The sequence below is a fragment of the Lissotriton vulgaris genome, chromosome 4_1 (assembly GCF_964263255.1).
Source record: "Lissotriton vulgaris chromosome 4_1, aLisVul1.2, whole genome shotgun sequence".
Taxonomy (NCBI): domain Eukaryota; kingdom Metazoa; phylum Chordata; class Amphibia; order Caudata; family Salamandridae; genus Lissotriton; species Lissotriton vulgaris.
In genome coordinates, this window is record NC_141691.1 from 1,477,470,569 (window position 1) to 1,477,493,504 (window position 22,936).

At 49.4% G+C, this 22,936-nt stretch overlaps 1 protein-coding gene across 1 annotated transcript in view; it reads left to right on the forward strand.

Moving 5' to 3' along the window:
• LOC147724139 (chloride channel protein C-like) overlaps window positions 1-22,936 on the forward strand; it is a 627,958-nt gene that overhangs the window by 192,778 nt on the left and 412,244 nt on the right. The window contains exons 9-10 of the mRNA XM_086965734.1: window positions 20,003-20,124; window positions 20,840-21,011. Coding sequence (XP_086821860.1) covers window positions 20,003-20,124; window positions 20,840-21,011 — 294 coding nt within the window. The remainder of the gene's footprint in view (window positions 1-20,002; window positions 20,125-20,839; window positions 21,012-22,936) is intronic.

The window sequence follows — 22,936 nt, forward strand, 5'->3', positions numbered from 1 at the left end:
GTCTGTCACTACTGTAAGGGCCGACTCAGTACTGTGGAATTTTCGAAAGCCATGTTGAGACTGGTCCAGGAACCCAGAGGCATCAAGGAAAGCAGTCAGATGATGATTGAGATGTGATTCCAACATTTTGGCTGGAGCAGGCAGTAAGGAAATTGGCCTGAAGTTCTTAAGGGTGTACAGGTCCAGGGTGGGGTTTTTAAGCAATGGCTTGACTATGGCTTGTTTCCAGGAAGCAGGGAAAAGACCCTGGGTCATAGCCTGGTTCATTACCTCAAGAAGCGGGGGCAACAAGGTTTCCCTGCAATCTTTCAGAACCTTCAACGGACAGGGGTCCATAGGAGAACCTGACTTTGTCCTGTTTAGCAGGGAGTCTAGTTGGTCAGAATTTTAGAGGGGTCCTTGGCCCAAGATTCTAAAACCGGTTGAGACGGGGGAGGACGGGAAGCCATAAGGTCTCTCTGTGCTTCCAGAGTGAGAGAGATGTCAGTGATTTTAGCGTGAAAGAAGTGAGCAATCTTGTCACACAGCTCTTGGGAACCTATGATGGAATCAGGCGTTTGTAGCGAACACAGGGAATCCACAATCTTGAATAGTTCCCTAGGGGATGTGAGGGATGATGTAAGCCTGGAGAAATAGTCCTGCTTTTCTATGATGACCTTGGACTTATATTCTCCAAGTAACAGCTTGTGTTTTTCTCTATCTGTGGGGTTCCAGGTTTTTCGCCATTGCCTTTCCTGCCTCCTGCATCCCTGCCTCAGCAGTCTAAGAAGGTTTTCGTCTGGCTGAATAACTTAGGGAGGCAGGGGCTAAAAAATCAACTGCTCTGGAAATAGAATTAGCAAAATCCAGTGCAGCATTACTGGCGTCCTTCGAGGGGGAAATAGGAGCCTGCACTATAAGGGGGGCAAGAGAGTCATTAGTAATAGCCTTATAGTTCCGTCTCAGTATTTTGTTAGTAGAACTTCGTTGGTGTAAAGAAGAGGAAAAGGTTTTTAGTTCTAAGGGAACCGCTAAGTGGTCTGACCAGACCAGGGGAATAGGGGAGCCCACAGATAGTCTAGGGTCATTAGAGAACACCCCATCAAGGATGTGGCCAGCCAGGTGGGTAGGGCTATCGACCAGCTGATGCAGTCCACATGCGGCCAAGGAGTCCACCAGGAAAAGGGTGTCTTTTGAGTGCAAATCATCAAGATGAAAATTGAGGTCTCCCAAAATCGTAAGATGGGGTTGGGTTTGCCAAAGTAAGGTTCCAAAATTTTTAATAGTTTAGAGCTAAAACAGGATCTGGGGCCGGGTGGTCTGTAGATGAGAAGCCCTGTGAAGGACACAGAGGGGGATGAAGAGATGGCAAAGTGAATGGCCTGGAAGAGGTCTGAGGGTGCAGAGAGAGTCTTAGTACGACAGATAGATGAGGCTTTAAACAGGATTGCCAGCCCACCACCCCTGCGTCCTAGTCTGTCCAGTCTTTGTAGAGCATATCCCTCAGGAATAGCTAACAAAAGCTGGGGGCCAGATGAATCAGACGCCCAAGTTTCGGTGATGAACACCCAGGAATGGTTTCTATCAGAAACAAACTCGTGAAAAGCAATATTATTTTTTATCAATGATCTGGCATTGATGAGGAACCCCATTTCCGAACTGTAGGTTGGCATAATACCTTTGACCCCCAGCAATCGAAGTTCCAGACTGTAAGCAGGATCATCCCCCTCACCCCCATGAACCATTCATTTACGAGCACCAGATGTGCAGCAAGATAATAGCAGAGATATCAGTCATACCAAGGCCACCGTCAAAAGGAGACTTCTGCGCTAAGTTGAAGGCCACCCGATATAGCCCGCCCCGACGAAGGACGTCAACTTTGAGGTGAAGGAACGGAACTACCCCTGGGGAATGGAATGCGTCGTATTGAACATTATGCAGTGTATTTCTGTCTTTTCCTAGCGCTGGCACACAATGTTTTGCCTAGTGCCACGCAGGAACCCTTGCACTCTGGTGCAAGGGTGCTTGCATTGTAAGCAGGAAACCTTCCTACACAAAAACAATCCTCTGATTTTTTTTTGTAAATATCTTTTTATTGCAGCAAAATCAGAAAGGCATACAGTAGATTTAATCCATTCCCCTTGGAGCTCAGTGAAAGCGCCGCTCCCTCACCCTTGTATCACACAGCCATTTAGCTCACACCCCGGAGGTCGAGCGGCAAAGTCACGGGTATAAAGAAACTGCGCTGGAGCGTTCTGAATATGGCTGTAGCCACCAGGTGGGTGGGAAATGGCAGAGCTGCTTTTTGGGTCCTATCACTCCCTCTCCCATGTCCCAAGTCCAGTTTGAACCAAGAGTCACTGTACACCCTCCTTGCATAAACCCCCCCCTCCCCCGTAACACCCTCATCCCCACCTACCCCGCTACCCTCGTCTAGGATCCCCCCTGACCACCCCCTACCCGTGCCCGGACCCCCCACCCCCCCAGGCGTGCCAGAGTATCACCAACCGAGCTCTCTACCCCTCCACCAAGACCAGATCCGAAGCATGGCTCCAGGATTCATCAGCAAACATTCGTAGATCATCACATTGGAACGCAAAGGCAGTGAAGCAGCAAAGTGGGCCTAAGCCGTCCCCCCGTCAGGCGGGTGCCCCGCCGGAGCCGGACTATGCACCGGGGAGTCCTCCTCTTCCACGTCCAGGAGCGTGAGATCTAGGACCAGCCCCTCCCACGCCCTGGCTCTCTCCAGTGCCATGTCATTGTCTATCCTGAGCGCGGCCTGCAGGCGAAGCTCACCCTCACATCTGGCCCATTTTAGCAGCTCAGCCTTCCAGCGCTCTACCACGGGGCCCCGGGACGCCTTCCATTGGGACGTAATGGCCCGCTTCGCCAGGAGGAGCCCCAAGTCCAGAAACTTGCTAGTGACTTTATTCTTTGACGTGTGTGGGAACCAGTGTAGTATGCAATGTGCCATGGTGAGTTGCAGGTCTCTCTCCGTCACCTCCCTCAGAACCTCCACTACTTCCTCCCAAAAGGGCCCCAGCTCAGGACAGGACCAGAACATGTGTTGGAAGTCGGCGGGATCCGCCGGGCAACGTGGACAGGACGCCGGGTGTGCCGGGAAGTATTTATGTAATTTATCAGGGGTCAGGTATGCCCTATGTAGGACATAAAAGTGCACCAGCTGGAACCTCGCGTTGCGCGTGCCATTCCGGGCCCCCTCCAGTATGCCATTCCAGGCCTCCTCAGGGATCTCAGTCGCCAAATCGGCTTCCCATTTCGCCTTCAAGGCCAGCAGGGGAGCGGTGGACTCCGAGACCATGCGTCGAGACAGGCACGTGACAGCCTTGACCGTCCCCGCCATCATCACGACGTACTGACAGCCCAGGGACAATGGCGGCTCTGACATGCCCGCCCCCCAGTGTTTGCGGATCGCCGCCGTTAAAGCCGCATGGAGGAGGAAGTCTCCACCCGCCAGCTCAAAACGGTCCTGCAGGAGGTCGAAGGGCAACATCACCCCGTTTTCGTACAGATCACCCATGGATGACAGCCCCTGCTGATCCCGACCGTCCAGCCCGTGCCACGAGCCCCCATGCGGAAGCGCCCCGCAGAGTCTAAGTGGGATCTCAGGTGCGTACGGAACCGTAACACCGCATCTCCGGCGATATCTGTTCCAGCATTTCCGGGCCGTCGCAAACTCCTGAGTGAGGTGGAAATCCCCCATCGGAAGTCCCAGGACAATCCAGGACAACACCTGGACCGGACCCGCCGGCTCTCCCGATCCGTCCGCCCCTCTCCTGGCCCGCGCCACCCACTGTGTCAGCCACTGCAGCTGCGCCGCCAAGTAGTAGAGCTCATAGTCCGGCACTGCTAGACCTCCGTCCGCCCTCGGGCGGAGAAGTGTGGCATGGGCCACCCTGCACCTGCCCGCCCCCCACAGGAAACCGATGACCATCGATCGCAGCCGTCGAAAGTAGCTCGCCGGGATCCAGATCGGGAGGGTCCCGAAGAAGTAAAGCAGCCGCGGCAGGGTTACCATCTTGAGTAGCGCCACCCGTCCCATGAGTGACAATGGGAGCGTGCTCCAAAAGTCGAAGTTCCCTTTAGTGTGCCTGATCGCCGTACCGATATTCCCCTCAAGGATATCGACTCTGTCATGGAAGATCGAGGTGCCAAGGTATCGCAGGCTCCTCTCTTCCCAAGTCACGCCCTCCGTAGTTTGCGGGCATGCTCTCCGTGGGCGGGCCGGGAATAGGTGGGACTTCGCCCAGTTCACTCGGAGGCCCGAGATTGCACTCAGCGATTGCAGGAGAGTCTTAGCTCCACGCAGGGAGTCCGCCGAGTCCGCCAGGAACATCAGCTGATCATCTGCGTATAGCGCGATGTGGTGTACTTGGCCATAGACGTCCAGTCCCCGATACGCCCGGCCCAGCCGGGCCCGCGCCGCAAGGGGCTCGACAGCCAAGGCAAACAGCAAGGGGGAAAGAGGGCAACCCTGACGGGTGCCCCTGCCCACCCCGCACATCTCAGAGATGACCCTCCCCGTCCTGACCCTCGCCGTCGCGTTCGTATAGAGCAGTCTCGTCCAATCTACGAAGCCTTCGCCAAGGCCCAACGCTCGTAGAACATGGAAGAGATAAGGCCATTCCAGGCTGTCGAAGGCCTTCTCCATGTCGACAGCAAACACCACTGCCTCGTCGCCATCATAGGTGTCGGCCTCTAGTATATGCAGGAGTCGCCGCACATTAAGCGCCGTATTGCGGGCCGGGATAAAACCCGATTGGTCCGCATGTACCAGCATGGGCATGTGGGGGAGCAGACGCGTCGCCAAGATCTTGCTCAGAATCTTGTAGTCCAGGTTGAGCATGGACAGTGGGCGGTACGCCGATCTGTCCCATGGCTGCTTACCCGGCTTCAGTAGGGGGACAATCAGCGCCTCTCTCGTGGTCGCAGGGAGACAGCCCAGCCGCTTCGACTCGTTGTACAGCCATGTCAGCCGGGGCGCTAGGAGATCTGCGTAGGTGAGATAGAATTCCGTAGGGAATCCATCGGTGCCCGGCGTCTTATTCCTCGCCATGCTCTTGATGGCGACCCGCACCTCCCTCTCCTCGATCTTGTCCCCAAGTCGTTTCGCGACCTCCTCTTCCAGTTCCGGCAGGTCAAGACCCTCCAGAAAGGCCCGGAACTCCTCCACCGAAGGGAGGACCCTGCTGCGGTAGAGCTCTGTGTAGTAGTCGTAAAACAGCGCGTTAATCCCCTGTTGGTCAAATCTCGCCACCCCCGCATGGTCTCTGAGCTCAAGGATGACCGAGCTCCGGTGGGTCGGGTTGGCCAGCCAGGCCAGGAGGGCCCCCGATTTGTCGCGTTCCGAGTGCGCTCGCGTCAGGTAGGCCTTGTAATCAAAGCATCGGAGACGCTCCACCGTCGCCGCCGCCGCCTCCCGCGCCCCCAGCAGGGCCTCGTGAGTGTCCGGTCGCTCAGGCCTTGCCCTCTCCAGCCTCCGTAGGGTCTCGATGACGTCGCAATGCACTGGCCCCGTAGCACCGATTTAAAGGCGTCCCATTCCGTCGCGGCCGAACCCGCCGTGCCCGCGTTCACCTGGAAATATGCCTCGATGCCCGAGGCAATCGTGGTACGGAAGAGCTGATCGTCGAGTGCCTTAGGGCGGAGTTTCCAAGCCGGAATCCTCGGGCGGATCTGCGACCAGCGCAGCCGCACGAGTAGCGGGTTGTGGTCCGAGATCGAGCGCGTGAGATACTCACTGTGGCATACTTCCACGTGCACGTCGTGCGAGCACAGGAAGGCGTCAATACGGACATGTAATTCGTGGAGAGCGGAGAAGAACGAGTAGTCCCTGTCCGACGGGTGGTTAGCCCTCCAGGAGTCGACCAGTCCCCACTGGCGTTGCCAGGCCGAGCGCGCGAGTGCAAGTCTACCAGCTGGTGCGTTCGGAAGGGGGGGTGGGATCTATCCAGAGCAACGTCGGCCACGCTGTTAAAGTCGCCGCCCAGGAGCAAGGGCTCCACCAGGAACTGAGCTAGTTTTTTGGACAGTAGTGAGAGGAATGCAGGTTGGTCCACATTTGGGGCGTACAAGCAACCCAGGTTAAGGTCCCTCCCATCCAGCTTGCCACGCACCATTACGTATCTCCCCTCTGGGTCAATTACCTGTTGTGTGCACTGGTAGGGTACCCCCGCCCGTACCCAGATGGCCACCCCCCTAGCATAAGCAGAGTAACCAGTGTGAAAGACCTGCCCCCTCCAGCGCCGCTGCAGTGCCCTCCCTTCTTTATCCAGCAAATGAGTTTCCTGAAGGAAGGCGATGTGTATGCCCCGCCTGACCAGATAGGAGTGGATCTTATGACGCCTATGCATCGAGTGCATCCCCCTTACGTTCCATGTGAGACATTTGTAGCCTAAGTCGGATCCCATGATAGAGTCCACCAAGCCCCATCCACTCTCTCAGCAACCCCCCCAGCACGCCTAGGCCCCCTCCCGTCCCCCCCCCCAACTTGCATAACCAAACTACCCCAACTCCCACACCCCCGGACAGACAACCAACGTGGAAACCCCATCCAAACTCAAGTATCAAAAAGCGTATCACTACAAAATAGGGCTGGAGTGGCAGCGAAGCCGGCTCCAGACAGGCCCGAAGCCCCCCGCCCCCGCCCCACCTCCCCTAACAACAATCAGGAGAGTTCCCCCGACTCCCCCCGACCCCAAGGTTTCAGTAAGAAGTCCCGGGGGGCATCCGCACCCCACTGCATAGCGTCCAGAAGCGGCCCCCCCGCCTGCGAACCCCAGTACCTTACTTGTGTGGCCAATGTCTCACGAACCGTCTCAGCCAAGGATATCATCCGATGTCTGGGGAGTCACCACCGGCAGGTCCGTTTCTGACAGTTCGTGCCCACTGCTGGAGCCAGGGCTGGGAGTACTGGTCTTCGACTGCTCCGACGCGCTGCTGGAAGGACTGGCGTCCCCCTGGTTGATGGCCGCCACTGCTTGCACCGCCTTCGCTCGCTCCTGCTGCCAGCCCGATGGGGAACCAGATCGTCGAGTCGGTGTCGCCTCCGTGGAGTGTCTCCCAGGAGGGGTCCGTGGCGTGGGGCCTGTGCCCGGCTCCCCCCTCGCGTCCATCCAGCTCCAAGCTTCCTGCGGCGTCAGGAAAAAGTGGGTGCGCTCTCCATCGACCACCCGTAGCCGCGCCGGGAACAGCATGGCGTAGGGCAGTTGCAGTGATCTCAATTTCCGCTTGACCGCCAGGAAGGAGGCCCGCTGCTTTTGCACATCTCTGGTGAAGTCCGGAAAGACCATGACCCTGCTGTTGTCGATCCTCAGGTCCGGGATGTCCCTCACCCTCCGCAGTATATGGTCTCTGTCCCTGAAGTGCAGGAGCCGCAGTACAATCGGGCGCGGAGGCGCCCCCGGCTTGGGGGGACGCGCAGGGACCCTGTGTGCGCGTTCAATGGCAAAGAACGGCGAGAGTCCCTCCGGGGCCACCTCAGATCGCAGCCAGCCCTCCAGGTAGGTGACCGCGTCTCGCCCCTCCGCGTTTTCAGGGACCCCCACGAGGCGGAGGTTATTGCGCCGAGAGCGCCCTTCACTGTCCTCAGCTCGGAGCTCTAGCACCCGTACCTTCTGCGCCATTTCCGCCAGTGTCGTTTTTAGCTCCGCCACGTCCCCTGGCAAACTTTTCAGGGTAACCTCGGAGGTCGCCACCCGCTCCTTCAGCTTCCTGTGGTCGTCCTTCAGCAGGGTTAGGTCCGAACCAATGGTGTCTATGCGCTTCTCAAGAGCCTCCCGCGACGCCACAATCGCCTGCATTATGTCCCCCAGGGAGGGATCCCGCGGGCGGGACGAGCTCCCGGCCCCCTCCCCCGGCGGGACGTCGTCGACGAGGCGCCCAGGGTCGTCCAGCCTCAGGGCCTCGAAGCCTTTCTTCCTGCTGCCACGTACCATCATGGCGGGCAGCGATCGTCAGGTGCCCCTGCAGTGGTCGCCGGATCTCCCGCTCTCCGCCCTTGGTCCGCCTCAAGTCTGTCGTTCCCTCCGACCTCTGGGCCCGCGCCTCGTGGGGTCCAGTTCGTGTAGCCGTTCAAGGGCCAGGTCTCTCTTCACCAGGGTCGTGGGGCACCTGTGCCCCGGGTCCGGGCGCGTAGAAGGCTCAGGCAGGGTGTGCACCTATGAGCACCAGTCTCGATGCGGCCCGCTGCACTCGGGCGCCCCCGGCCAGGTAGGCGCCTCTTCCCGCCCGGAGATTCAGTGCCTCGGGGGGGGGGGGGCGGGGAGCCAGCACCGCAACCCCTGCACCCCTCGTCGTCCTCTTTGCACGTGCTCCGCCAACCACCAGTGGTGCAGGCTCCCTGGCAATTCCACCGCCAGGAGGGCGGGACAGGTGCTCCCCACAGACCCAGCTCTCCACGCGGTCCCTGCGGCTCCGTGGACGGTCACCGAGGCCACCAAGGCCAGGTAGCGCCTCTTCCCGCCTGCTGCATCAGTGCTTCGTGGGGGAGGGCAGCCAGCCCCTCGTCCCCCGCTCTCCCCGTCGTCCTCTGCACTCGTGCGCCCCCAACCACCTGTGGTGCAGGCTCCCTGGCAATGCCACCACTAGGAGGGCGGGTCGGGTGTCTCACGCAGATTCAGCGCTCCACGCGGGTCTAGCGCGATCACCGGGTCTCCTTCGGCGCCATCTTAGGGTCAGGCAGGGCAGTCGTCTCCCGTCCTCCAGATCCGCCCGCGAGGGTGCCAGCCAGTTCCCCTCACCTCTGCCCGCTCTCCGGGGGTCCCCGTCGGCCAGCGATCAGCCGCCACAGTGCCAGGGGGCTCCTCTTCGCCTCACAGGCTCCTCCGCCAGGCGCATCAGAGCGGAACGGCGGCCGCCATTTTGAGCGCTCTTTTCTCCGGGTGCCGCGCTCGGCTCCGAAAGTCCAGCGGGGGTAGTTACAGGGGCCCCCAGTCTTCCAGGATCACCCTGCGTGCCCCCGATGCCCTCCTGGGCCCTTTTGAGGGGTCGGGATGTGAGTCGGGGCGCAGGATATGTGGTGGTGCGAGGCGGGCACGGAGGAGCTCCGGAGTCCCGCTTCCACCTACATCGGCGCCTTAGCCACGCCCCCCCACAAAAACAATCCTCTGATGCATGGAAATAAAGATATTTCTCCTCATTATGCCTTACCTGTGAAGGTGTAGCATTTTGACGGTTCCCAGGTCTAACAGTAATGGTAATCTGGGAATGCACCGAAATTCATAGGTGGATGCGTGGGAACACCAATGCTCAATCAGTGGAATGCTGCCCTGGGGCAGAGTAATGCACCACAGTGATTTGCGCTGTGTTGCTTTACTCTAGATTTATCAAGCCACTCAGGGCCAGGCAAAGTAGCCTTGCATCCTTTGATAAATCTAACTTAGTAGTTGCGTCACCCTTTCACCCCCTTGCATGGCAACTGAAAGATAAATGTGCCCCATAGTGGGCTATAATCCTTGCCTGTGCTGGAGTGAAATTTGAGAAAAATGTTTATGATCACTTACATCTCGTTTGAGTATAAGATCCGAAGCATCATTAAATCCTTTTAGGCTGTCTTCTTGATTCTTTATTTATTCTCTGCCCCTGTTTTTTCTAAGTATCTTAATGACATTTTCTGCTTGCTGCACTAAAAAAATGTTTTGACCAATTTTCAAAGCCAAGTCTCAACCTCCTTGCTGAATCACTGTAGACAAAACAGAATTCTGGGTAAGAGCAATTTAAAACAGACGCTGGGTGCATAAATGGGGAAGACTTGATTGAGAAGGGTTGGACTAAATACCCATAAGATTACTTTTAAACAAAACATTATTTCAGTATTATGAACTTTGCAGAAATGTACACTCTGCATGACATTCAGATCTCTTTGACACAAAAGCCCATTGTATGTGTATGAAGGGGTCATATTTTAGATCTCATGGGTCCCGGGCTCTCCAAGCCACTGGAGTCAAGCTATCCTGGCTGATGAAGGGTGACATACCCCGAAACCGGTCCCAGGATGCTTGTTTCCGGTCCAGGGAGGACATGACTTGGCAGTTCGGTCTGGACTGTTCCCATGAGGCACAGGTCAAGACTGATTTGCATATGGCTGGGTCCAAACTGGGATGGCATAGTTGGCAAAAGAACAATGGATTTAACCCAGATCTCTTGACTGGGGGAGAATGTTTGAATCATTCAGTATTCCGTCCATCATTTGTTGCAGTTGCAGAACACATAGGCAGACTTTATATTTGGGCCATGAGCCAAAAATGCTTTGGAGAGGGAGGGTGCGTCTTCTACTTTAAATGTCTTGACAAGGTGAAGGGGAGGTCAGGTTTCTCATTCTTTGGTCATTGGTGCTGCGGTTTGTTTAAGCAACATTATTCACATATTCAACCTCGGAGACAAATAGAGTGCATTCCGTACTATATCAGACAGAACATCCTTGCATTGGCAAAAGAACCTCCGGAGCCCCTGTGGTGCCAGGACCTCTTCCAGCAGGAGCTATTCCTCAACCTTGCCCAGGGTCGCATCGGCCTAGAGGGCAATCAGGCAGTGCCTGACAGGTTGGTCTGACAGGTAAGTGTGTTTGTCTGTTTTATGGTCTACTCAGACGGTTTTTACTGTTGATTTCCCTGATAATAAGACAAACATTGCCTGCAGCAAACACAAATGCATGCAGTATTCCATACCTTGCAAGTGTGTATTTACAGGTTCAAAACTGCCCCAATTTGCAAACATGGACCACTTTTTTAGCTATCAAATGCACTAATGGTGACCACTTTTACTTTGGTGCCGAGTCTATTTTCTGTCCCAGTCTGACCCTGCACCTTTGTAAATTTGCAGAATGGGGGGGGGGGGGGGTACTATTTTACTTTACCCTATTGCCCTGCAGTACTAAAGCTAGAGTCATGTCTGTGGCGTATTGATTTCTTTTAACTGACCATATTGTGACACAAGAAAACTAGCTAACATTATGCTGCCTCTCCACTGTAAAAAACACAGTTGATGGACAGAATGCAGAACAATGTCTTACATTCACCCCAGTACAAAGATCTGGGCCTAAATCCATCGTTTTTTTGCACTCCACACCACCCTAGGTCAGACAATGGCTATATGCAAATCAGCTTTGACCCTGTGCCTCATGGGAACAGTCCAGCCCGAACTACCAAGCCATGTCTTTCTTAGACCGGAATCAAGCATCCAAGGACCGGTTTCTGGCTATCAGCCTTCTTCAGCCTGGATAGCTTGACTCCAGTGATGTGGAGAGCCTGGGACTCACGTCTGAGCATACTCAGCCCACTCGGGGTGAAAATTGCAAAAAATACAGTTGATGAACAGAGTGCAGAACAATGTCTTACATTCACCCCAGTACAAAGATCTGGGCCTAAATCCATCGTTTTTTTGCACTCCACACCACCCTAGGTCAGACAATGGCTATATGCAAATCAGCCTTGACCCTGGGCCTCATGGGAACAGTCCAGCCCGAACTACCAAGCCATGTCTTTCCTAGACCGGAATCAAGCATCCAAGGATCGGTTTCTGGCTATCAGCCTTCTTCAGCCTGGATAGCTTGACTCCAGTGATGTGGAGAGCCTGGGACTCAAGTCTGAGCATACCCAGCCCACTCGGGGTGAAAATTGCAAAAAACACAGTTGATGGACAGAATGCAGAACAATGTCTTACATTTACATTTACCCCAGTACAAAGATCTGGGCCTAAATCCATCGTTTTTTTGCACTCCACACCACCCTTTTGTACCGCTTTCGGCCGCCATAAGTGAGGCAGGGTATGCTCAGACGTGTGTCCCTTGCTCACTTTGCCACTGGATTCAAGCAAGCCGGGCTGAAGAAGGCTGGAATGCCAGAAACCGGTCCTCGGAAGCTTGTTTCCGGTCCAGGGAAGACATGGCTTGGCAGTTCGGGCTTCAGCCATGTCTGAACTGGGGTGGAAGAGTGGGCTAAAGAACGGTGATGGATTAAACCCAGATCTTTTGACTGGGTGTGAGTGTTTGATTGATTCAGATGCCCCGTCCATCACCACCCCCTTTTGTACCGCCTCTCCACTTTGATCAGCTCAACTGCTTAATAAGAGTAAGATTTTAAGGTACAATATGTTTTTCTAGCAGCTAGTGTGACCAGCTCACTCCAGGTTATTGCAGACACTGTTCCAGTCCTGGAGATTTGTGTGGTAGCCTAATGCATTCTGTGTGTTGTAATCTTATTTTACTTGCAACAAACTATTTAAAATAACACTCCTGAAATCAATGATTTGTAGATGAAAAGTTTAGGATTGGAGAAAGTGTCTGTATTGGCGTGGAGTAAGGTAGCCATTCTCCTATGACAGTCTTCCTACGTTGACACACGCCCCGTGATGCCTCTCTTGACAGGTACAAAGATCACTGATGAGTACTTCTGAGGGTCCAGAGTTAAAAGCTTTGTCATTTTGAGAGCTTTTGGGCAACATGTGGTGATTTGTCCAGGGAATGCAGACGGGAACCGCTTCCTGTTTGATGTGTCAATCATAAGAGCATCTTGTGGTTGAGGATAAGGAGAAATGAAGACTTCCTGTGCAGCAGCTGAGCTCTAAGTAAATGGCATCTTCAATTTGTCATCAACTAACACATGGACCTTCCAGCATAATTATCTACACTGGAGGTGAGGGCGGACTCGTGTCTCTAAGTATATTGCATATTTGGAATCAGCTTGAATACAGGGCTTCAGCAGTCCATCTTAGATGCCCACTTTAGGCATCCACTATACGAGGATCACATCTGTCCTCACCTCATTGTACTGATCTGTTTAACCACATCGCTGCTGTGGTTATTTTTCCCCTGTGCTGGATATTTTAATTCTCCTATATTCATGACGAGCTCAGCTCGTCATCAGCACAGCTCAACTGTGCCTCATGACGAGCTGAGCTCGTCATGAGCATGGAAGGGGTTAATTGATGGCTTCACACAGATTACAAATTAATGTTAGACACCCGAACTGCACCAGTAGAAAGCTGGCCCATAAAAAGCCCTGTCATGTTATAATACAGGTTAGCCTAAACCGCCCCCTCCTACTGAAGCTAAATGATTATATGTCAAAGATCTCTGGGATTAGTGGTGAACCCCATACCTTAGCATACATAGATGGATGTTCTACATCTCAGCTAACGCAGTGATCTTGCTTCAGAACCTTCACTCAGATTGTGTTTCTAGAACTCCTGTTCTCAGTTATATGACAAGACATGTTTGCTCACAAACTGCAGCTGCATTCTCTTAATATGTCTAGGTTCTAGTGCCTGACCCAATAGAATAACCAGGGGCATTGCTGTTTGACCTTGTCTGTTGTGTTTAGCCTAAATCCCAGGAACAGAACAGAACACCAAAACATATGCAGGTTCTGTGTGAAAATGCAATGTGGCACAAAAGCAAGCGTGGCATAAAAGAAATGCGCCTACAACGTGCAAAACTAGGTCAACATAGGAAAAACAACAATGGGCTGTGCAGGAAACACATGACAGTAGCACTTCAATTCTCCCTGACAATATATGTACACAGAAAGGACAACAGCAAAAGGGTTGGTGTGCAAGGTTACTGAGAGGCCTCATCCTTCAAGCAGTTCTTTATTTTGATCCAAAAGCAGTTTATATGCATACCCATGTATTTCAAGTTCCTGAAAGCAAAGTGCTGTTGGATAAAAAGTAATGACTGACTGGCGGTGTCCTATATGACACGAGCCACAGTTTTGTGCATGCATGCAAACATTCTTAAGTGTGCCAGACACCCATGTTGATATTTTATATAAACTAGAACACTGGACACAATGACCTTTTTACTTGTAGTGCAATTTGACTACTGTCTTACGTAAAATTCACATTTTTAACAAAGCAGTGAACTTGAGAGCTTTAACAGCTAAGGACCTCATAGCTCGGCCTGTAGGACTAAAACGTATCATTTTAAACATCATTTAATTTTGATGTATATTGATCAATGCAAACACCACGCCATTGGTGCGTAAGGAGCATTACCCACCAATGGGTAATGCTCCTTACCCAGCAATGGGGTGGGTAAGGAGCATTACCCACCCTCACCAAATGTCTCACCTCAAATTGAACTTCACGTGAAAAATGCCTGCTGGAGGCATCAAACCAATAGAGTTACATGCACAGTCACGTGCATTTACCTGCACAGCACACTTTAGGGCAATTCAGTACACACACAAACCACAAAAGCATGTCAATCACCTTCAGAGCCTTTGGAATGAGTGGCCTGGGTCCATCCCCCCGATGATCAGAAAGGATCACAGACCTCTCTGTGTTCAAGTCACACAGTATTTGCCCACTGATCTGCCGTCAGTGAAAACTGTACTTAGATATTTTTTCCAGCTGCAGCACCCTGCTCATCAATACTCAATATCCTCGTCCACATCTTTCTTCTCCTCTTTCTTATCCTTCTTTTCCCCCTTCGCCCCTCTCCTCCCAACTGTTGCTGAAAAGAAAGAAGTGGATGGGAGAGGGTCATGGAGAGTGGGGGAAGAGTGTGGGAAGATGTGTGCACACAGGTTAATCATAACGTTGAGTGAATCGGCCATGGTCTGACCTGTTCACACAAACAGGCATGAGTGATCAGCAAACCACAAGGGAGACAGGGAAGGACCTGGGGTGTAGAGAATTACCCATCATTGGCCAGCAATCTGGCTTCTTTTTTCACATGTATCAAGCTCAATCAGAGTCCATGGGGGAAGGTGCCCGGGCCCAGAAGGAGGCCAAACCTCTAAAGTTACAACACATTTGGTTTGGGTATTTATTAAGTTGTGTGTTTTCTCTTTGCATCCTGGTTCCTGCAGTTTTGTTTTCTCTCATTATAACTGCATGAGAATAAGCAACAGGAGGTAAAATCAAATATGTATTTACAAAGCTAATTGAGGTTAATGGAATATTGTTCCTCAAAAGGTGTAGGAGGATCCACAATCTGGTTTTAAACCTGGCACCCAGTTTAGTTCCGGTGGGGTACTAACAAGGCAAATGCAAGCCTGAGTCCTGTGTCTCACTTGCCATGAGCAGCATCCCTACCATACATGTTGGCTCAGCCTTTCTAGAGTTGCAACAAGAGTGGCAACTATGAAATATATCATTTTTCATAACTCTAACAATCACACGTTGTACACCAATGCCTATTTTTCAACATCAACCTGGGGTGCACATGAAGTATAAAAAGCTTCACCAAACACCGGAGTCAGCTGGCTCGCCTACATTTAAGTGTGATGGCTGAGCGCTTGTTAGGTGAATCCTATTAGACAGCACATGATCTGTCTGTTGGGAGACATATTGTGGTTTACCAAGAACGTAGAGGGGCTTTGATGCTGCCCATTGCTTTCCATTGGCTGCCTTTCCTCTCACTCTCATTTGCCTGCTTCTTGTTTGTGCCTCAGCTTGTCAATCTTGTGTTTGCCTCTCACATGGAGCGTTGCCTCTTTACCACCTCTTTGATTGGTTGGTATCTTTACTTCCAGTGCATGCATTTCAAGCACTATTTTCTTCTTTTGTGTTTATCACTACATGAGAGTGCATGTGTTTATGCACTGTCTCTCTTGTGTACTTCGCTCCCCCAACCTCTGTGTTGCTTTCCCAAAACCCAGTGTTGCTATTGCTCCCCTTCCTACCCTCAGCTGTCTTGTTTCTGCATATTCCCAATCACCCCTGTCTTGCTTACGGTTCCCCTGTTGTTTCTGTGTCCCCCTGGCCCTGGTCAATGGCAACTTAAAAAAAATCACATTAGCCAAGCTACATAGCATCAGAAATGCCGTGCATCTCGGCTAACCACTGGCCAATAGTTTGCAAAGGTGAGTCCTATTGGATCTCCCAATGTTTGTTTTTGTTTTTCTCAGCAAGACGTGGTAAGTGTCACGGGTGCATCCAATGTGGGTTCCAGGCTTGCTGTGACACAGGACTCTAGCTTACACTGATCAAAAACCAAAGGACTGAAGTGCAGTCCTGAGTAAATACCAATGTATTCTAGCCCACCACTTTTAGTTGTTTTGGTTTAGTTTTTGATTATAGCAGGGCTATAAGAAACATTATTTGTGCACCTTTGCACTACTACATATACACAATTCTGATGAAATCTCCAATAATGACTTCTGAATTCTTTTAATACAAGGTCATTTAACAACTCTGCCACTCAACAGTTCTAGAGGAAATTTAAGAACTAAATTGTCCTTGTCTGTCTTGTGTTTGTTCCTCTGATGGAACATTACCTCTTTACCACCTCTTTGATTGGCTGGCATGTCTTCTTCCACTGCTTGCTTTTCCAGCTCTACTTTCTTTTGTGATAAGCACTCCACAGGAGTGCATGTGTTTTCAAGCCATCTCATGTGTGCACTTCTCTCCCCTGTCCTCCGTGTTGCTGCCCCCAACCCTGTGTTGCTTTTGGCTTCATTTCCACCATCTCCTGTCTTACTTCTACATATCCCCATCGTACCTCATTTGCTTACGGGTCCTATGTTGTTTTAGCACCCCCACCCCTTCCATGTGTTTCTTCAGCATCCACAGCTCCCGTTCCCCCTTTGGTTGTCATGCCCCCACCCTCCATTAAGTTGCTGCCACCCACGTTTTGCTTTGCTCCATCCACCCTCTTTACAAAAGCAGCAAATGCTTTTGAACATTTTAATTCTTTTTAGTTACAATCCATCTTAGATTGATTATAAAAAAGATAAAAAAAGGGCTGTGTCATTTTGTAGGCACACACATACGTGGTGCGCGTGCCTTTAAAATTACATGGGAGACTGTGTCAAAGGCTTTTTTAACCACTTTATCCAAGGTGCATAGCATCAGGAATGCTGTGCAGCATGGCTAAAAACTGGAAAAACAAATGGATCCCAAAGGTGAGACTTATTGGCTTTGCCAATGCTTGTTTTTGTTTCCCCAGCAAGAGATAAGTGTGATGGGTACTCGCCAATGTGGGTTCCATGCTTGCTGTGACACAGGACTCCAGCTGTACCTTGCTGATGAGGATGGGGGAGCTTAACAAGGTTGAAGCTGATGTGAGATTGGTTTTGATCCTGTTCAAAGCGTGCTTGGCCTAATAGCTCACGTTTAAAGCGGCTTAATTATTTGTGATGGAGCAAGGGTAATTTTCATATGACTGGTTTTATCTTTAGTAATACACTGACCAAAAAAACGAAGGACTGGAACACAGTCCAGCCAGGGAATCTCTTTTGGGCCAAACTATATCAAGATATAAGGTCAAACAATTCCGCGAGGTTCTGGCGCACCATAAATAGCCTTGGGAGTCGAGTCCCAAAAGTCGCCTCATCAAACATACTGGAGTCAGAGTGGTATTTCTTCTTGCGCAGCCACTTTAATGAATGACAAGACCATTCCCCGAATCAGGTGATTGGTACAAAGGGCACCAACGCTCTGACAGAGTTGAACTCACCTCCGGACCGTTTTAATAAAGGGCTAACAATGGAAGAGCTTTTCCACAAAAATCCTACAACTAAAAAGGAAACAGAGAGACAAGATCAGGATAACAGCACTGAGCACAGTAAAGTCCCAGAGGACCAAATTGAAAGGCTGATAAAAAAAAGGTCGGAAAGATAGGGCCCTAGGACCAGGTGGTATCCCTCCTGCCTTGTTTAGGGAGGATCCGGCCTTCTGGGCCTCCAACCTAGCTTCCCTTTTTACTTCCGTCTTAGTAAAGAACATCATTCCACCCTCCCGGCAAGGATCAATTCTTGTTCCAATCTTCAAATGAGGGGACAAAAAATCCCTAGGGAACTATCGGTTGGTGGCTCTCATTGACAACGAAGCAAAGTACTTTGCAGGGATCTTGCTGAACTCATTCCGGGAATGGGCAGAGGAACATTCAATAATCCCTCCGAATCAAACTGGATTCACAAGCGAAATTGGCACTGTGGTTAACCTCATGACTCTCTCGTGTCTGATAGACCAGGCGGAGTCCAGTACCAGACCGTTTTACATTGGATTTATAGACTATAGATCGGCGTTCGATAGGGCTAAATTATGGCAGAAGCTCTTTGCACTGAACATCCCAATCGGTTTACTAAGAGCCCTAGAGTTACTGCACCAGGACACATGGGTCAGGATAAAGATTGGCGACTGTTACAGACTGTCATGACCAATTTTTACAATGAAAGGACTCAAACAAGGATGCGTCTTGGCCCCTACACCTTTTAATTTATTTCTATTGGATCTCCCGGAAGCCCTTAACTCAGTTAATGCTCATGCTCCCAAACTAGGCAGCCTACAGTTCTCAAACCTTTTATACGCAGATGACGTGGTCCTCCTAAGCAACACAAAGATAGGTTTACAAAGGCTCATGGACGCAACTGCTGTTTACTCTAACAAAAATGAGCTCCAGATAAATAATAAGAAAACGAAAATTTTGGCGGTTCGCCCGGGAAGGCCAAAAAAGATGGCATGGGTCCTAAACACAGAAAGTATCATAGAATCTAAAAGCCATAAGTATTTAGGAGTCTTCTTTGATAACAATGGAAGCTACAAACGCCATCTGGAAGAGCAAAAAAAGAAAGGAGCAGCGCTAGCTTTAGCCACAAGAAACTATTTGGTCTAACATTCGCTCCAACACTTCAGGCGGCACAGGCAAAAGTCATCCCTACCCTAACATATGTAAGTGAGGTACTGAAAGGACTGGACAGTGACCAACTAGATAAAATTATAGTTAAGATCTTTAAAACAGTTTTCCAGCTACCATCATTTACATCACCGGCACAAATCAGGTAGGAACAGGGCCTTTGCAAACAATCGCTGGGCAGAATGAAGAATTTTTTAATGTGCTGCCACAAGCTGAGGTCGTCGAAAGAGGTAGCCTAGCGGAACATCTATGGTCCAATTTGAACACAAAACGATGGCTAGCAGGGCACGGCTACTTGTCAAGCGGGCTAAAAATCCTAGGCCTGAGTGAAGTCTGGGGCCTACACGTTAGCCAAAACGAGTTTAAAAGGCTAGCAAAAATAAGTGCAAAAAAGCTCTCCCTTATGGAAGACAAGGCGAGTCTTGCAAGAAGAAGCCATGGTTGGATGACCCTCATATCATATGACCAGCTGACACCTCAGAGATACTTAACTTGTCCTTTCAACGCACACATCACACTTTGTTTCTTAAGACTAAGATTGGGGGTAATCAACTTGTCGAGCCATCTTCCCAAATGGAAAAGAGTTCAAGCCCAGGAACAATGTCGATTTTGTGGCAACCATAGGGAAGTTATAACTCATGTTCTGTGCCTGTGCCCAAGTCTCGTGAAAGAAAGGAGGGCCCTTCTACGGACGACCTGGAATGACAAAGATGTTAGATCATGCAGATCTGCAGTATTGGCTTGCTTTGACCCATGGAACACACATTTAAACTGCGCACTGGTGAGGTTTTTGGCCCGTGCAGTAAAAATATTAGGAGAGGGGAGAGGTCGACCCCAACCTCAGCTGGAGGTGCAGATCCACAGTCCCCTACAATAGCAGGGAGTTGGTCTGGATATGTATCTGTTGGAAACACCAAAATAAAACCCATATTAAAAAGGGATGGGCGAATAGGCTGGACAACTTTGGGACTCAAAACACAATCTTGGCTACGACCACAAATGCCCTGATGGGAGTGTCTTCATAGGCATCCGCGGAGCAGCGCATCCACAAGAGAGCTTGGACATGAAGGGGCTGGGCGCTTTGTATAATTGGAACCGGGTTTCCATCTCACCAACCTACTAAGTTTTATATTGTTATATTTATTCATATTTTAACAAGTGTCAGAATGTTATCTTTTGTACTTTGCAAAGGTTTCCTTTTAAATCATGCAATAAAAATATTTGAACAGTACAGCCAGGGTAAATGCTAGTAGCTGGGATTCATTCAAGCTCACCACATTTGGTTGTTTTTGCTTTGTTTTTCTCATTTCTTTTATGAAAAGCATGGGTATAAGAAACTTTATATGTGCACGTTTACATGACTAAAAAGACACAGTTCTGATGAAATCTCCAATAATGACTTCTGATATTTTTAATAACCAGGTCATTTAACAGCTCTGCCACTCAACAATTCCAGAGGGAGATTTCAGAATACAATTGTCCTTTGGGCAGCTCGTGGGTTGGAACAGATGGAGTCGTCCACTCAAATCAGACATTTAACCAAGGTAACAATTGATAAGGAGTAATATAATACAAGCCAGGAGGACATTATGAATGACGTGGATTATTTTAATATTGAACCGCAAAAAAAAGTAAAAATCCATATTTTGAGTAGTGTTTTGCACAGATAAAAAAGATTTATTTAAAAAAAGTTTAAGAAATTTCAACCTTTCTGAAATGGTGTTAAAAATATTTAAAAAGGGGGAAAAATCTTCAAAACTCACTGTAAATGGGAGAATTGGCTCTCAAAAGATTTTGCTCTAAAAATTAGTCAGCAAACATTTATGGAGTGGAACTTTCACCTACAGGGGGCGTTTTGTGTAGTTAACACATTTCACAATATTCACAGAGAGTAAGTTTATCAATTTTGTCAAACTTAGCAACCAAAATGTAACTTTTACCCACCCCTCCTTTTGAGCGCATGGACTTTGTTTTCCTAAAAACAGCTTTTGATACAGGAACATGTTTACAGCCTCCCCTGCTGAATCACCTAAAAGTCAAAAAAATGTCCTAAAGAAATTTATTTCCAATAAACTATCTTGTAGAAATATAAACCATAAAAATCTTGTACATATATATATTTTTTAATCCCCAAAATCATACACCATATAATTAGATAATACAATAATTCTACATACCAAAAATGGAATAAAATACTCACGTGCTACGGAGAATATTCCTAAAACATAGAGTTTTGTCCACTTTCTCTTTCCTTTGCAGCTGCTGCTCTTCTGGTTGAAAATGGCAAGAGAGGCATCATGCTGCTGTTCAAACGTGGTACTCATGAGGAGTTTGGGTATGCCTCGCTCTTCACCGCACTGACTTTTTACTTCCTTATCTCCTGCTGGACAGCAGGTACAGCTGTTGCCAGTGGTCTGGTCATCCCCATGTTGTAAGTATTGACACATCTTTGTGTACTTACCTATGAAATTGTCAGTTTTCTGTTATGGCTGCCAATGAGAGTGTGTCATTCCCTGCTACGGTTAAAAAATATGGCTCTGCTGCCACAGAAAACTAAATAAACTACATATTGAGAAGCTGATTGGCTACATTGGAACTCTAGATCTTCGTCTATTTATCACACACGGAAACATTGTTGGAAATAAGAATAATTTAATTAGCTTCTCTTTTTATTGGAATTCTAAGCAGACCAATACAATCAAAGGCCTTCACATTCCAAAGATTTGTTGTCCATCCTTTTCATTTTTATGTAAATCTTACAAATTTGCGTATGCTTTGTGTAGTGTAGTAGCCAAGAGCGGCAATCAGAATGTGACTGTTTGCTTCTCTAATGGAGACCAAGAAAGGGGTCCTATTTTCCGTCTTTACCAAGGATGATCCAGAGGCCAGCCCACCAAAAGTCTCACAGATGAGTTGCTTAAATCAAGTCACAGTGATCTGCCAGTGGTTTCACTAAGTTCCACACTGGTCTACAATGCTGCTGCATTCCTGAAACCACCACCACCTTTTGATACCGTCAAAAAGCAAAATATTGGCGATAGATGGATTGTGTGGATCGAGACATTTAAAGATTTTATTGATGCATTTGAAGAGACTGATAACAAAAAGATTATCAAATACCTCGAAAATCTTGGTGGTGATTGTGTAGAAAAAGTTATAAGGAAGATGCTGCAAACTGACAAAGAAACTTTGAATCTCAAGTACAATCCAATGCCCAATGTAGATTACGAAAGATGCATTTTCAGTCAGACCGACAGAAAATTCATGAAAATATTGGTGAAATTGTCGAGAGACTCAACACACCCATAAAACACCGTAAAACACCGTAAGTGCAATTAATTTAATGATGAATGCTGAAATCAGCCTTCATTGCATTCCACTGTAACACATACGTCACAGCTCTACGGAGTCCATCAGTAGCCTAAGGGTTCCATCATTCCTTACTCGCAAGACCCCACATGAGGGACTGGCATGAGTCCACTACATGAAAAGTGCGTGGAGCAGGACATCTACTCCAATCTAAAGTGATTAATTAAATTAATCCATGAGCTGCAAGACAATCATTGCCTCCTATGTATGGGCGTAGCCGGTAAGAATCCAGCATTCACAATGTAGGACAAAAAGAACGCTCTTCCAGATGCCATTTTTCATGCAATCCAACATTTTTAAATCAGTTCTGTATTTGTACTACCTTGGTGAAATGTCCTGCAAATAGTTTTCAGACTATCAGCTTGGCTCTTTAGACTCCAATCTTCCTTCAGTTGATGGAATCCCACAACTCCTCTTAAAGAGTCACATGTAATGCCCAGTACCAAATGGTTCAATGTAATACTTCAAAATAAGCAAGATTGTCTTCTGTTGTGGGACTTTCGGCACTTCCTAGCCTCAGAAATGGCAGTCTCGGAAAGCAAAGCATATATTACAATCAGGACTTCGGCTCTATGTAGTCCTGTGGGCCAGCAGTTGACAGGGGCAACCAGCCTTGGAGCAAAATGCAGTACGTAGAGGTTCCAGTAGAGCAAACTACTCTATCCAGTGGTGTCTGGGAGTCAACAAATAATTGGTATTGGGAAGTCTTCTCTCCCCTTCACTTACAGGCACATATTTGCCTTGGAGAGGGTTAAGCCTGGTGTGTTAAAATGCAAGCCAGTCAGTCATTGGTGATGAGATGTAGCTAATTCTGACAAAATTCCCAGGCTCCCCACACTTGGTTTTTCAGAAAAGTGGGTAACTCCATGTCTATCCCAGAGTTTCATGTACCAAAAATCTAAAATTATGAATTCTCTTCCCAGTTATGCTTAGCTCTCTGCTGCCTTACAACTCTATCCTTGGTCGTCCCAGCTCAATATACTGAGC